We start from the raw sequence: 15812 nt of genomic DNA, 5'->3' as shown, positions 1-15812 counted from the left end.
CGGCTCAGTCTGAGCTCTGCCAAACACGCTGCTTTTGCATCATGACTTTCAAACACATTAGCAACAACTGCATTTATTTCATCAGTGCAATCACAATTCTTAAGAATCTTACACCAAACCAAACCCAGGTAGCAATGCTTCTTGTGCAAACTACATGTAATTTATCTTTTTTTTTTTTTTTTTTTTAACACAGTATTTCTATGCAACTAGCCTTTCGTTCAACCGCTTAGCGCTGACATTAGCAGTTAGCATGACAAGAAAAATAAAGGTGTTCCTGTAATGTTTTAAAGCAAGTCCTGTCCATAATGCAAGTTTTGTCCTCCCGAGCATGTGACAGTATAAGAAAAACGAAGTACACAGTGTTTCCCTCGAGAACATCAGCAACAGAATGCTGAAGACAGCACAGACAGCATCACTGCTGGTCTTGTATTCTAAGCAAGGGCTAGTTTTAAGAAGCCATTCAAAGAAATGAGAAAAAAGCAACTTTCAGGAAACAAACACCTATCTTCTGGGACAACACCAAGCACTAAGGTGCAGATTTGTGGAGGCAGCCACGATGTTTCTTAGCTGCGTTACTGAGCGCTTGTGGTCACAGCGCCAGAATGAACCAGCAGATGGGACAAAACAGGGCAGGCTAGCCTGGGAAAATAAATGTGCCACTCACTCTAGAGCAAATGCATTTTTAAAATATATAACATGTACACGATATTAAAGAGTCGGATAACTGTGCCGTTAGCAGCTATATTGAGAAAACACAAGCGAGAAACACGTAGACTCTGAACAGAGAGATCTCATCAAGCTTTACAGAACAACAACAAAAAATAATCCAAATTTTTAATCCAAAGCATGAACTAATGAAATGCTTAATGCTAACGATGTAATCTTCATTTGACAGAAGTCACACCAGTGTTTTCTACTCTTGCACATAGCTCAATACGGGTGCCTGCAAACACACTTAAGGAGTTTATACACATACATTTATATATACACATATGTATGTGTAAGTGCCTTTATGTGTATATATTCACATACACACACACACACACATATATATATATATATATATATGCACATAAGCGCGCACACCCTCTGAGGACTCCATGAGTTTTCCCAGTGAGAACAATTAAACAAAACCAAACAATTATGGGAAGCTGTCTGAAGGGCACAGGGTTATCTCCCTTTTGAAAGGTGCAATATCTTCAAACACATCCTCAAGCTTCTTATCTTGCAGCAGCGTTTTATTACTTCCCCGTCGAGGTGAGTCATCGCTCACAGGCGCGCAGCAAAGCCACCAATTACTGTGCTCTGAACAGGGCTGCTCCTATTCTGGGAACATCCCGATTCCCTCCTCCGTGCACAAGGAAAGGCCCCGGCGGAGGTCGGGTTTGCGCCGGGCTCCTGCGCCAAACGCGGGTGCTCCACGGCCCCGGTGCGTGCAGGGATTGGGCTCAATTTATTCAGACAGCATCAAAAATAAAGTGCCCAATCTCGGAATGTAATGTTAACAGACCAAGTAGTTCTGCCTGAGGAGCTCCAATAGGGAATCCACGTCGTCAAACACCTCCTAGGCCAGGTCCTCTGCTGAAGGCTGCCCAGCGCTTCAGGAAGGGTTTGTAAAGGCTGCAGAGAACCTGCAGTGCATCGGCTGAAAGAGGGAGTTTAGGAGAGCAACGTTCAGTTCAGCAACTGCTCCTGAACGACCCCGCGCCCGACGCGGGAGAGAATTCCAACCACAACCTTCCGAGGGGGCCTTCCCTTTTCCACAATTAAATGAGCAAACACTGATTCTTCAGCTTCTATGACCACTCTGTAGCATCTCTTCAAAAATAAAACAGCACAATAAAAACATTCTCATATTAGCATCACTTTAAATCTTTTATATAAGATGCACTTAGTCCCGAAAAGTCTAAATAAATCAGTTAAAACACATTGTTTTTGGTGTTCTGCATCTTTTACTACAGGAAAAGCAAGAGTCGCCACAGAATGAAGGGCTATACTATTGACTCTCTAATTTTCTTCCCAATGACAATAAAGATACAAGATCTAATTTGTAATTTTATTGCAATGGAATAGCCTACCTTACAAAACAGCATTCTGCAGTTTCTATCAGTTCAATAACATTTTATTTTTCTATTTTTATGTATTTATTTTTATATTAGAAGTCTGCAAAGCTTCTGAATTCTGATGATACGTCCAGATTTACGATATTTAGTGACATATCCTGAGAAAAGGGAGAAACATGTAACAATGGGGAGTATTCTTCGACTTGCTGTTTAACCACAGTTCTTTCATTAACCAGCAGAGACACTAAGGTGAACATTATTTTTACAGTTCAGTGATTTAAAATGCAGCAGTCAATATAAGTAATTACAGAATAATAAAGTAATTTCTATCGATTTTGTCTTTAGACATGATGCAGGCTGACATGTCCACTGTAGAGTTAAATTCAAAATAAGTTTTGCACAATTCCAATTAGGATGCAACTCCCATGGAAGCTTCGTTTCCTTATACTCAGGGGTGGGATGCAGAAAGTTGTCGGAAGAATGTGTGTATTTTCTCTGAAAAATTCACTGACAGAAGAGCCAAGTGCTTAAGACGTGAAAGGAAACCTCTGGCTTTTGAATGATGTATTTTGCATGATTCACTTAATGCAAGGGCACACAAAATATACGTTGTATTTTGAATCTATTTTCTTAATCAGACATCTTTACATGAAGAAAGTGGCTTAAAGTTCACAAAGGCCTGTCTTGAGAATTCTTTTTAAACGACTCCAGAGGATAAGACAAGGCACAGCCCGTACTCTGAAAATATTCTGAGTACTATTGCTATCTAGGAAAAAAAAAAAACAAACTCATTTTCAGACAGGCTCTATGTATGCCACTCGACGTGGCATTTCACACTTGTAGATCTTGCATAAATATTCCTGCAGCAAATATGAATGCTAATTTATTGGCAACAACTCACGAATGCCATAAAAAATTAAATAAAAATAGCAGCATACAAGCCTTTCTAATGACTGTGAAGCAGGAATACAAAAGAAAAAATGCATGATGTATTCGTCAAGTTAAACCAAATTAACCTGAGGTTCACATGCGTGAAATTCTGAATACAAACCCTTGCAAACAGCAACAACTCTGCAACACCACAATAACTTTATTCAGAAGTGGCTGGCAGCCAGGAAATGTCTGCTCAAACACTTGACCAGCGGGGACAGGAATCCGTGCAGGTTCTGGAGTCACCACAATTCTGCTCTAAGGGGACCTAGAGAGCAAAGTAAAGAGCCTATTCTGTTTTGACTGTGGATATATATTTCAGACCACACAATTTTCCATCGAGTTACCCAACTGTATGGGGAAACGTTAGCTACTGTCATGTCTCAAAATCTTCCAAGAATTAATTTCCCGAGAGAGAAGACACATAGGTCATGATACCCTACCTAGCACTAATAACAAAATGATGCTGCCTTTGGTGCAGAGCACACTATTGCTCACACACGGTGGGGATATTGTTTTCTTAGTCTTTATGAGCTAACAGCTCTACAGCTACCCTGGACACACTGCAGATGTAAAAAGACCTGTGATGTATTTCAGTTTTAAGAGCTGGGCCTTTGGTAGACCTTTCTCACACCATGTGCTCCATTTTTTTTTCATACTCCACCTATTGCAGTCCATGTTTTGAGCCTTCTACTCACCAAAACAAACTTGCCAAGTTTTTCAAGACCGCCTGAGGCATCGCATTTTGAATTGCAGCTGCTTACCCGGGACTACTGCATCTTCACACTGGGCTACTGCACTAAACCTTCTTGCAACGACCATTTCAGTTATCTGTAAACATGACGTGACAACTACCTACAAGCAAATTAACATTTTTTTTTTCCTAAAGGAAATATAAATGTCATTTTTGGAGCTTTAACTAAAATGCCAACTTTGCTTTACAGCATCGAGATATAGTTCACAAGATCTTTTTCTAATAAAGTAATTTTGCTTTTCAGTAACTCAAATGATTGGAGAGGCACATACATAATTCTTCCACTAATGACTGAATCCAAATAAGAAATCATGTCCTGACTACTGTTGTTTTCTATGTGTTTGCTCTAGACTATTGATCTTTGCAGTTTTGTTTAGCCCATTAAACAAAAAGCCTGAACTGCAACACTGGCAGACGCACATATCTCCATGCACAAGTGGAGAGCAAAGCACCTGCTCAATCTTGTTCTTAGAAACATGCTGACGGCAGCATTTTTTTAATACAAAACTAAAATGTGTATTACCTTAATCATCGTTTGCATTGTTTTGCTCAATTATTGGGGAAGTTCCTAACTTCATAACATGCAGCACTTCAAAACCATCATTACAGAACAAAATTAAGAATTTGGGGTTAAAAAAAAAAAAAAAAAAAGGAGGGGGCAGGGGAGAGTAAAAAATGTTACAGCCTGGAAAAATTACTTCTGAGATTGACTTACAAAAAGTAAAAAGAAAGTTTCATAGGCGCATTATGAAGAAATGTATCCTAAAAGAATGTCTCAATTTTGCTGGATAATGTAAAAATAGCACAACAACAAGATTCACTCGAAATATTTAAGTGACAAGCATTTCCTTTTATACATCGCTAACGCAGCAGAAACCTTAAAATAGAAAACGTTTGCCTTGTCTGGGATTTTTTTTAATGCTGTACTAACATATCTTCTATTCCAACAGCTTGATGATTATGAGTTTTTAAATCACAACGGCACCCATGTCACAGCAACGCGATGGGACTCAGCGCTAGGGCCGTACCCCAGTTGTACTGACTGGGCTGTTTGCTCCTCTCAGAGAGCAGCCAAACACAGTGAGGAGGATGGGGCTGCCTCTTTTCACTGGTGGCCACTGACAGAACTAGAGGAAATGGCTGGAAACTGAAACACCAAAAGTTCCACAGGAACTTAAGGAAAAATTTCCTAGCAGTGAGGGTGCCAGAGCCCTGGAACAGGCTGCCCAGAGAGGTTGTGGAGTCTCCTTCTCTGGAGATCTTCAAACCCGCTTGGACGCAGTCCTGTGCCACGTGCTCTAGGTGACCCTGCGTGTGCAGGGGTTGGGCTAGATGACCTCGAGAGGTCCCTGCCAACCTTCAGCATTCTGTGATTCTAAGAGCAGCAGACCCTTTAGACATCTCCTGCATTCATTGCGTTATCTCTGCACAGTTAATGGAGCAAAAAACTGCATCACCAGAGCCCCAGTAAAGCAAAATCCTACTACTGTGACCCAGGCTCTCCTCAATTTCCTTGTTCCCTGGCTACCCCCGGCGCAGCTGGCAGTGATGCACAACACCAAGGGGAGAGGCAGGGGTAGGAGCGACACTGAAGTACCTGGACAGGAGAGAGGCCGAGAACTGCACTGTCCTTGTGCTCCTGCTGGCACGCGCATCCCTGCTCGTGAAACTGCTCCTCACCGCTCAGGAACGCCAGCCGTACGCAGGGACCCTAAAACCTCGCCGCTCAACTGAAAGAGCCAAAATCCTTGGCTCTCAGGTCCAAGGAATCTCACGGCTCCTCACAAAAGTAGAAAAAAGCGTTTGTAGCTAAAAATAAACCCATAGAACTGGGCAAGACTGACCAGGACAGAAAACCCTGGAGCCAGATGATGGAAAATACTCTTAGAAATTGTACTCGAATGGGCAAGGGGAGGTACTCGTAGCAAGCAGACTTTCACAGCTATTAACAGAAATTAACATTCTGTCTTCATTTTGTTTTTTATTCTGCTCTTGCAGTTGTGAACAGCTTTGCTTTAAGGGAAATTAGTAGTAGACTTCTCTGCTGCTATAAAAAAAATAAAAAACTCTAGACACAGAGGCAATTATTCAAGTAGGGCACTTGGCAGACACATAAGTGTGTACATTTTCCTTCTCCTCTTGCCACTATACTTAGAAGCGAAGACCACAGAGCCAGAGAGAGGAAGTAGATCCTTCTATGTCATTTAAGCATATCTCAAGCAAAAGATATATATTATATCCTGCTTCTATTGAAATATCAACAAATGTAGCTACTAATGAGGCCATTGATGGTTTCAACCAAAACTGTGTATGGACACAGGCTGGGGAGAGACATCAAGTCCAACATGCAGCTATTTCCTTAACAATCCAGAGTAGCAGAGACATAAGGTTTGTCAAGTATTTGGAGGATTTTTTCCTAGGTAGTTATTAAGAGTAAATTAAGATTTAGAGGTTGGATCAGGGAAGAAGAGAGAGAGCCTACAATATCACTTTAACTATGTTTAGCTGCTTTGTAAAAGATAAATAAGTAAATAAAAAGAGCACCGGAAGTGTAGCTGGACTAAAAGGAGATGAGTGATGGCGGCTTTGCAAACTCTAGGTTATAGCTAAACTAACACTAAAAAGCCCCACGAGCAGGTTGGGTTCCCCACAGTTCTGACCGAGGATCCCATTTCCAAGGCAGCCACAGCTGCCCGGTTTCCAGGTGCAAGGCCTCCCCATCCTGCTTCCAAGCCATCCATCAGCCGGCCAAGATCCAGTCCCGGCGGCAGGCTCAGTCCTGCCGCCTCGTCCCGCGAGCCCCAAGGGCCCTTCCCAACATTGATGCACCTCCTGCATAAGAGCACTCTGCAGGCCGGCAGGCACGCGGCTCGCCGGAATTCGGGAACATTTCCACCAAGGAACGCGACCCAGGAACACCACCCAGCTCGCGTGCTCTTGGCTCCGCGGGAATAACAGCGGCACAGCACAGTGCGAGCCTATTTTAAACTTTAAAGCAAGCCAAGACGACTAAGCACACAAAGGGAGCAGACCTACAAAACAGCGCGACGTCACTTGTGTAGAGCCCTTCCGCAGAGGGAGCGCGGCAAAGGGAGCGTGGCAAAGGGAGCTTTGGAAGCTCTCATCTGTTTCTCTTGCTTGCAAAGTCACAGTTTGGAGTCAAGCTATATACCAATAAATCCTGCTCAGTCAGTGTGCAGATGACCTAGTGCACAAGTGCTGCAAGAAAAGAAGCTGACAGACTTCAGACTGATAAAATGAGGCAAGATTTATAGACTGAGTGAGAGAAATCTCAGGTGGAGGAATTTGAGCACTGATTATTACAGAATCCCAGAATGGTTGAGGTTGGCAGGGACCTCTAGGGATCCCCCAGTCCAAGCCCTGCTCCAGCAGGGACACCCAGAGCAGGGGCACAGGGTCCATCCAGGCGGGTTGGAGATCTCCAGAGCAGGAGCCTCCACAGCCTCTCTGGGCAGCCTGTGCCAGGGCTCTGGCACTCTCACACCAAGGAAGTTCTTCCTCACGTGGACGTGGAGCTGCCTGGGGTTCAACTTGTGCCCGTTACCCCTTGTCCTGTCACCGGTCACCATGGGGAAGAGCCTGGCCCCATCCTCCCTACGACCACCCCTCAGGTACGTGAACATGTTGATCAAATCTCCTCTCAGCCTTCTCTTCTCCAGACTAAACAGGCCCAGCTCACTCAGTCTTTCCTCATATGACAGATGCTCCAGTCCCTCCATCACCTTCGTGGCCCTGCGCTGGCCCCTCTCTAGCAGCTCCAGGTCCCTCTTGTCCTGGGGAGCCCAGAGCTGCCCCCGATGCTCCAGGTGCCTCCCCAGGGCTGAGCAGAGGGGCAGGATCCCCTCCCTGGTCCTGCTGCCAACGCTCCTCCTGCTGCAGCCAGGAGCCCATTGGCCTTCCTGGCCACGAGGGCACGTTGCTGCCTCATGGGGAACCTGTTGTCAAACAGGACTCGCAAATCCCTCTCTGCGGAGCTGCTTTCCAGCAGGTCAACCCCTAATCTGTCCTGGTGCCTAAGGTTATTCCTGCCCAGGTGCAGGACCCTGCACTTGCCCTTGTTGAACCTCATGAGGTTCCTCTCTGCCCAACTCAGTTCTACAGCTGTACTCCTTCCTGGCTGTCCATAAACCAGGCCTGAACACCAGGAAGGTCCATGGCAAGGAGCAGGCCCTGGCGCTACCAAGCAGAGACGTGGGTAACGTGGCCGTGTCGGACGCCTCTCTCAGACACTCAAAATCGCTCGCTCACCGCTGCAAGGTACAACCATCATCTAATGGTCGCCAGCCCTTTCTGTCACCCTATTGACAGAAGCTTCAAACAGACGCAGGGTAATACTGCGTCCTTTTTGGCATGTGAACTCATGGTGTTGCTTCTCCTCACCTTGTGTCTGTAAGCCAGCTCGAGGCACAAACCGGGCTGAAGGACAAGGCTGGTGTTAAATCTGCCTTGCTTCTCCTTCAGCTGGGCCACCTGGATGGCCACTGCCATCACAGGCGGCAGAGTATGGAGGCTTCATGTATTGCCCAGGGAGCGTCTCAAGCACCTTGACACCGAAGGTGTAATTCGGTCAAATAATTCAGACCTTTCTGTCGCCTTTTTTGTCTACTAACGATGCTGAAACACGGCAAAACGTATAAGGGGAAAGCAGAAAGATACCCTAAACGAAAACAAGGGCATTCCCACGCTCCCATCTGCTTGGCCCTAGCAGAGGGTTCCACGAGGCCCAGGAAACTGTGAAACGGACCAAAATACTGGTTGTCTCCTCAAGGTGATCACGCAGGCCCTGGCGTTAATGGCATGGTACAGGAGGGACAGCAGCTCTGACTGCCCATAATCCAGGCCTCGGGAAAGGCTAGACAGCCAGGGGACTAGACCTGGTACTTAGTATCACCACAGCACGGTTGTCTAATGTCACCTATCCAAATTCCATCTTGGCTTTATTTCACCGTATGTAATAGTTCCAATCCTGCGTCTTTCCCATTTCATCGACACGCCATGCCCTCAGCTGGATCAGGGACTAAATAACAGCTCTATTTCTGCTAGTACTAAGTTAATATTAGACTGTTTACTTCCAGCATCACCTCACTATCAGCACTGCAATCTGTTGTCCTTCATCTGCCCTTTTCACATCCTCATGCAAACACCGAGTAAATGACAACTTCCCTCTAAATCCGAACTCCTGGGCTTAGCACCGGCTTCACTAACAGCGCTCCGAGCGTACGGAGCAGCAGGCAGAGACCCCTCCAGGTAATTTTATTCTCCTGTGGCTCTCAGCTGAATCAGCAGCATCCCAAAAACCACCAGCAGGAAAGGCTGCTGACACGCTCCAGCCTGGAAGGGCTTCGACCAGCCCACGAGTGAAGCGACGGTTTGGGAACCAGCTGCACCACCTCAGCACCCAAGGGCTGGAACACTAAAGCATCATCCCAGGCTTTTCCTGCGCTGCAGCTGCCAGGAACCTTCTAATTCAATACTGAAAACGAGATGTGTCGGTACAAGATTCTTTGGTCAGGAATAAATCTTGAGGCATTAACTTCCCATTTTCCCCTAATCCGTAGCACGGGCTTTACTCCTGGCGTTGTCTTTGCAGTCAGTAGCACTTGTGCTCCACTGGCAATAAGGAATATTGGAAATGCTCCTTCAGTGTTACCCTTATATGTATGAAATCTTAAAATACCTCCTTACCATTTTGATTCCTTTGTTTCAAACAGCATTACTTCTAAAATAATAATTCTAAATTTAGACCAGCAGAAATACATCAAAACTGATAAGGGAACAGCATAGCTAACAGTGTAGCTATATATTAACATTTACAATTAAGAGAGCAAAAAGCTAAAATGACCATCAGAGACGCTGATATCCTGAGAAATCCTGTATTTGTTTCAGCCTGATAAAATCAGAGCAGAGTGCATTCATGAATGGTTTAGGAAAATTAGCGTAGCTTTCCAAACATCAAGAATGTTGTCAAGGACTAATTTGTAGAATTTAAAGCCTAGAACACACCAAGGAATAAGACTCATTTAAGATAACATAGTTGAGGAAAATTAAACTTTAAATAGACTAAAAAATTATACTACGAGTTTCCAGCACCAAAAACATCCATTACCCCAGAGCTGATGATCTGAACACGGTTTCCATGTTTATCCAATTCCAGTTTACAAATTAGAAATCACAGTTTGCTAATGAGCAAATCAGGAGCCTACGTGCCGTTACCTTCTGGCACAAATCCCAGGGCATGGCTGGGGTTGGGAGGGACCTCCAGGGAGGATCTGCAGCCCTTTCATTGACTCTGCAGCCAACCTGGAGGCCTCGCAAGCACGGGAGTGTTTTCCAGAGAACATGGGACGCAGCCGTGGTTACTACAAGGGCAGCCACGGGACTGGCAGCACCTTCGGCCCTCTAACAAGCCACCCATTTCCTGCACATCACTGCGGAGAATCCCTGCCTCGGATGAGTAAAAATTAAGTTCCAGAAAACGAATTTACTCAACCCTGCTGCAGTATTTTTACGTGGCTATTTACCACCTTGTTAACAACAGCGTGAGACACCTGGAAGCCGTGGAAAGCACATTCCACTATAATCTTTTTTTTTTTTTCTTTTGAGCTTCTGTTTATGCTTTGTCTTCGTTAACTTGCAGAATCAGGAACGTCAAAGGATTTAATTTCTTGGTTTGTGTGTTTGCTCATTTTGGGGATAGGAGGGTTGTATTTTAGCTGGATTTTAACATTGGCTGGGTGGCCTCAGAGAGCGTAGCAAAAGAACCTGACTTGGTTCTCTTCAGGTTCCCAGTTGTGTTCTATGAATTAGGCATTTCATTGCATACCATCATACACGTGATCACTCTGTAAGCACTCTGATACCACCCTCAGATTTGGCCACTTTGGAATGTAAACTAGAATTGGCAATACTGATTATATTTTTTCCCCAATTCTCATTATGAGGCCTGAATTCTTCTACTAGCTTAAAAACTCTAAACTAACTTCTAGGTAAATGCCTACTATGACGTTTTCTACACGAGGCATCCACACTGACCTGAAAAAAAATCAGCTTTTTCTTAAGAAGAGGATAGAGCAAAACAGGCTGGGCACACGGTTCTGCGTGAGCACAAACACACATATGGTGGTTTTGCTTTTCCAGCTCCACAATCCCCGGGCTTTGAAGCAGTAACAGGAAAGATGCAGGACACCATCTAGGTGCCAAAGATGTCCTCACTGCCGTCTCTACGGGTCACTAATGCACTCACTGCGGTTCCCGTGAAATGACCCAAATTTTGCCATTTGGGAGCCCAGGAGCAAACAGGCAGCTAAACGCTGTCCTGGAGAACAGCGCTCCATCCAGACTCCACCACGGAGCTCTGGTCTGATGCCCGGCAAATCGCTTAAGACCAACCATTCAGATGGTCATTAGGCCACGGGCCAGCACGCAGAAAAGCGAGACTGCAAAACCCGGGCTTTGGAAGTTTGCTTAGACCTGGCTCTGCTGCAAAACACGCACTTCACGTCTCGACATTCTGTCCTTACTCTTCTTGGCAAAGCTTGTCTTCAACGGTGCTATCTGCAACACAAAGCTAATGCCCTCCTGCACCGCCTCAGCAAAGCACATCGGTACTGTAGCTACAAACACCATAAAAAGTCATGGAAATAAAAATTAATACTTTTGTCGTAAGAGTAGGACTTTAATAGCACACTAGAACACGACCTGGCCATTTCAGCAATTAATTTAACTATTGCAAAATAGCAAACAGCTATTCATTAAGCCAGAGGAACCACTTTGAGATGAATCTTGTAGAGAAAATAATACGGAGATGCATAATGAAGGGCCAATATGATAGTACATCTACAGAGAGGCCAAATGCCATTTCCAATCCAGTGAAAAAGCCACAGCTTCGTTGTTGGTCTTCAGAAAGGATTTTTCCAAAAGGCATAAGTGAAAAGGAAAGGAATAATCAAAAGGAGGGCAAAACAGAAGTTTCATTAGTCAACAGATTCATTAATCGATAAAACTAAAGGCATCTAACAACAACAAAAAACCTGCAGCAAGTCTCAATGTAATGTGTAATTCTGCAAGATGAACAAAATCACCATCATCTGCAGCTACAGCAGAAAACAGGCAATTACTGAGGCTTTTTCCAACGTGCATGTACACACCCCCACACCCAGATAGCTCGATAGCGGGAAATGCACAAAAGATTCGACACCCTCCCAATCCCTACAGCTTATCCAGCGCAGCCGTCTGCCTTGGCCGCGTCGCCCTCGTGCTCTTCCACGCTCACAAGAAGGAAAAAACAAAACAAACTTCCCGACTTTTTGCTTTATATATATTTAATTAATTCAGGACAGGCCAAACCCATCAAGATTGCACTATCTACACGACCACTATGGAGAGTTACTGAGCTGCCAGTGTATCTGCTCTGACTAGCCTTTATTTCAGTAAAATAACCAAAAATGCAACTTATCTGTCCTTTTAGACTGGGCATAATTGACACCAGAACATTCTGCAATTCCTAATGAAAGAACTATGCATCTCAAGTCACACTTTTTAAAAGCCATTACACCCTGTCACTCTTTTTTTTTTTTTTTTTTAAATACACAACTTTGAGTAAAGTTTCTAAAAGCAACACATCTGAGGGAAAAGGAGGAATAACATATGAAAATTAGATTTTAGAGTGCCTCAGTCTACTAGGGAGACCTTGAACTTAATTAATACGATTTTTCTACATAATAAAGCAGGCATATGCTGCAACGTGTGCAACTGTTCCAAAGTTGGTGGTTTCGGGATCCGTGAAGTGACATTTTTGGAAACGATCATCGATAATGTTTGATATTGCAAAAGCAATACAGAGACAGAGGTCAGGCCGCCTAGAAACCATGCAAGTCCCTGCTAAGCACAGCGGACAGAGGTGCAGGCAGGACCTGGGACACGGCAGGAGAGCTGCACAACACTAAACACATCAATTCTCGTTAATTTTGTGCAAGCTTGCACAGGAGATTTTTGCCCTGGTTCCCAGATTATCCCAGCAAACCAACAGTGAGAGTCTAAGCCATGATATCAGAAAAGTAACTGAGCTCTTTCCAATAAACAAGCTCAGATGGACACCAATTACACATATTTCAGGTTCTCAGAACATACAAACATGAAAATAATCCATCATCAGAAATGGTGAACGCATTAAGTCTGCCTTCTAATTGCAGCAGAGCCAAACCTGGGTACCATAAAGCTCTGAGACTGCCTACCAAGAATTCAGGTGCTTCAGTCCCATTTTCCAGGCAAAATAACCTCTGTCTGGAGAACAGGCATGGAAAGTCTCATTGCCAAAGTGGTGCTTTCACTGAGCTGAATCGTGCCATGGAAGCTGAATTTTAAACTTCTGTGCAAACCCTGAACTATGGCTTTTGTTAACGTAAAAGCCACAGCTCCGTGCCACTCCTATGTCAAAACATCATTTCCTCCTCTTAAACATATTTGGACATTTTCTTAAGGTAAACTAATTGTCCAGTAAAGCAATACCTTGCCATTTCACTGATTTTTATTCCCCCATTTTTGCCCACAGGGTGAATATTTTGTCTATGGTTTAATTAAATTGAGTAACAGTACTCCAAGATGAGAGAACTTAGAATGCAAGTCTAATATACAACTGAATTTTTGCTTTATCTACAAGCAGTTATTTTATATTAATTAGATCTGCTGTGCTACCAGAGTCAATCTAGAACTTTTCATAAACACTCTTTAGAGAGTCAAGAGTATTTTTTTAAAAAGTACAGTTTTCTTAATTTATTGCCATTTGCAAATTCAGGATATCCTATTCTATTTCGGCTTCTTCTGTCCTTGAGTTTCAGGAGGGAAGGAGACTTTCTTAGATTAAGTTTTAAATATTTCATGAACACCCAATGATTTGGTAACATGAACTCCCTTATAGTGAGAATGTAATTAAACTAGCTGCTTTTTTAAGATGAACAACACAGTCTGCAACCAGAACCTGCGATACACTTGCTGTGTACATAAGAAAAACCGTTCTGGAGGCGTTCTGAAGTGTTTCTAGACTAGTTCCTGTGTTTCTGAACGCGGCCAAAACCTGAGTTCCTGAAGAAGCTGCTCCTCCTTGAAAAAGTTCCTGCTGTCACATTTCCCCGTGCTTATGATTCCTGCATCCTACATACACGCCTATAGGTATGCACATACGATCAGAATGCATGCAGAGGAAAAGGACTTGTGAAGAAACAAATGGTAAGACTGAAAAAAAAATATACTAAGCTACACATGGTTTTACTGCCAAGATTTACAGAGCAGCGTGAAGTGACACCTGCATTAACTAAGTGACAAAGATCTGTATTTCTAAAGCCTTTCCAAGCAGCAAAGCCCCAGTCCGTAGGGTTTGGCCCCTAGGCCCTGGCAAACACCCTGGTTTGCGGCTCTGCCTGGGGATGCGTTTTCCACAAACAACAAGCAGAGGCCTCGGCGGGGATTAAAGCGCCGCAGAGGTGCAGCTGACTCATGGGGTCAATTAGAAAGCATCTCCACTTGGGGCCTTTGTTCCTCCCGGGTTTTGCTCACAGTTTTTGCCCCACGGATGCTAAGGGCCAGCACGCTGCCGAGCGGCGCCAGGAAGCCCTTCCGATGGCCATCTGCACGCGCAGCACTTGCTGCACAGCCTGCGTATTCCTTTAAAGTTTCCACTGGTGCGTGCTGATTTGAACTGCAGGCTCACAGCTTGCAGCCAAGGGCAGCACATCAGGGCGCTCCGATTCATTTTTCTAACATCTGGAAGGAAACGGGAGCTGCCTTTTCTCAGCTCAAAGCGGTACCCGATACAGACCCTTACAAATCCTCACGCCGGCTCAGGTGCAGCCTTCCCTCCACAGCCACCATTTAATGCACGATCACGAACGGCAAGCGGCTCCCGTCCCTGCTCCCGTCCCCACGCCGCTCGCGGTGACAGGCGACCGAGAGCCCGAGCAGAACGTGCCAGACTTACCGAGTGCTTCTCCTGCTGGCCCGTAACTCCATGGCTAGCTGGGATCGCAAGGGGTTTCATAATGAAGAGACACACGCCGAGCTGAAGCTACACATCATGCACCAATTTCTCATGGAGGGCAAGTCACCTTCTACAGCATTAAATTAAGAGGAGGAGGAGGAGGGTGGGAGGAGGAAAGCAGGCTGGAGCTAAAAGTGTCACTACTGGCGAGCTCCAGAGCCCCCTCACACTTGTAGTGCCGAGGAGCGATCCAAACGACAGCGCCCGGCTCCATTTTCGCAGCGCTGAAGGTCCCCGCGTGTCAGGATGCGGCGCGCCGGCTGAAACCCGACGCACGCAGCCTTCATCCCGCGGAGCAAAACCGCTCCCGGAGCCCCGGGGACGGCACGAGGAGGAGGGGGGAGAGAAGGCGGGGGGGAAAGAGAAGCTAAAATGGCTGACTGCACAGATAGTGCCTGCGCCGGGCGCCGCGCAGAGCTACGCGCGCAGGGAGGCGGCCGGGCGCCCCCGCCGCTCCTCGCGTCCTCCCCGGGCTGCGCCGCGGCCGCGGGCGGCGTGTGACATCGGCGGGCGCGCGGCGCTGCGCCGCGGGGCAGCCGCCCGCGGGGACGGCGCCGGGAGCGCCGCGCCGCCCGCACGCGCGTGCCGAGCGCGCCCACAGCATTACGTTATTGTGCTTACTTCGGAGGAGCATGGCTGCAGGCAGTTGGCATAGCAACGCGCCAGGAAGGCCATTTCCTGGGCACAGAGAACGCGCTTCCTCTCCTCAATAAAAAGCTCCCTCCTCGTGTGGCAGGCAGGGGCAGGCAGGAGGCCGGGGCGGCAGCACCCCGCTTCTCCCACCCGAAGCGGCCCGCGGCGCTGCCGGGGAGCCCAACGCGTCCAGCGCTTCCGCACAGGCATCCTAGCGCTGCGCCCGGCCAACGGCCAGCGCTTTGTAAATGTTATTTAACACCTTTCCGGACATGGATATTACAGTTACACGTACATTAAATGAGCCAACCTCATTAAAAAAAAAGGGAGGGGGGAAGCACGGTCCAGAAAATGATGACACACGTATGTTTGTTATCGT

The 15812-nt window shown here is 45.9% G+C and overlaps 1 protein-coding gene across 10 annotated transcripts in view; it reads right to left on the bottom strand.

Moving 5' to 3' along the window:
* The window catches only part of RAPGEF2 (Rap guanine nucleotide exchange factor 2), a 135165-nt gene that overhangs the window by 42889 nt on the left and 76464 nt on the right, over positions 1-15812 (bottom strand). For 3 of the 10 annotated variants that reach the window (XM_088528103.1, XM_088528105.1, XM_088528104.1), the window contains exon 1: positions 14741-14860. The exons of the other annotated variants lie outside the window; for them this stretch is intronic. In XM_088528103.1, the coding sequence (XP_088384229.1) occupies positions 14741-14800 (60 nt within the window). In that variant the 5' untranslated portion in view covers positions 14801-14860. Of the gene's footprint in view, positions 1-14740; positions 14861-15812 lie in introns of those variants that run through there. 10 annotated transcript variants of the gene reach the window in all.

The sequence above is a fragment of the Tinamus guttatus genome, unplaced genomic scaffold, assembly GCF_059628265.1.
Source record: "Tinamus guttatus ecotype Peru unplaced genomic scaffold, ASM5962826v1 Tinamus_guttatus_pri_ptg000301l, whole genome shotgun sequence".
In the NCBI taxonomy this organism is placed as follows: domain Eukaryota; kingdom Metazoa; phylum Chordata; class Aves; order Tinamiformes; family Tinamidae; genus Tinamus; species Tinamus guttatus.
This window is presented reverse-complemented; position numbering and strand designations above follow the sequence as displayed.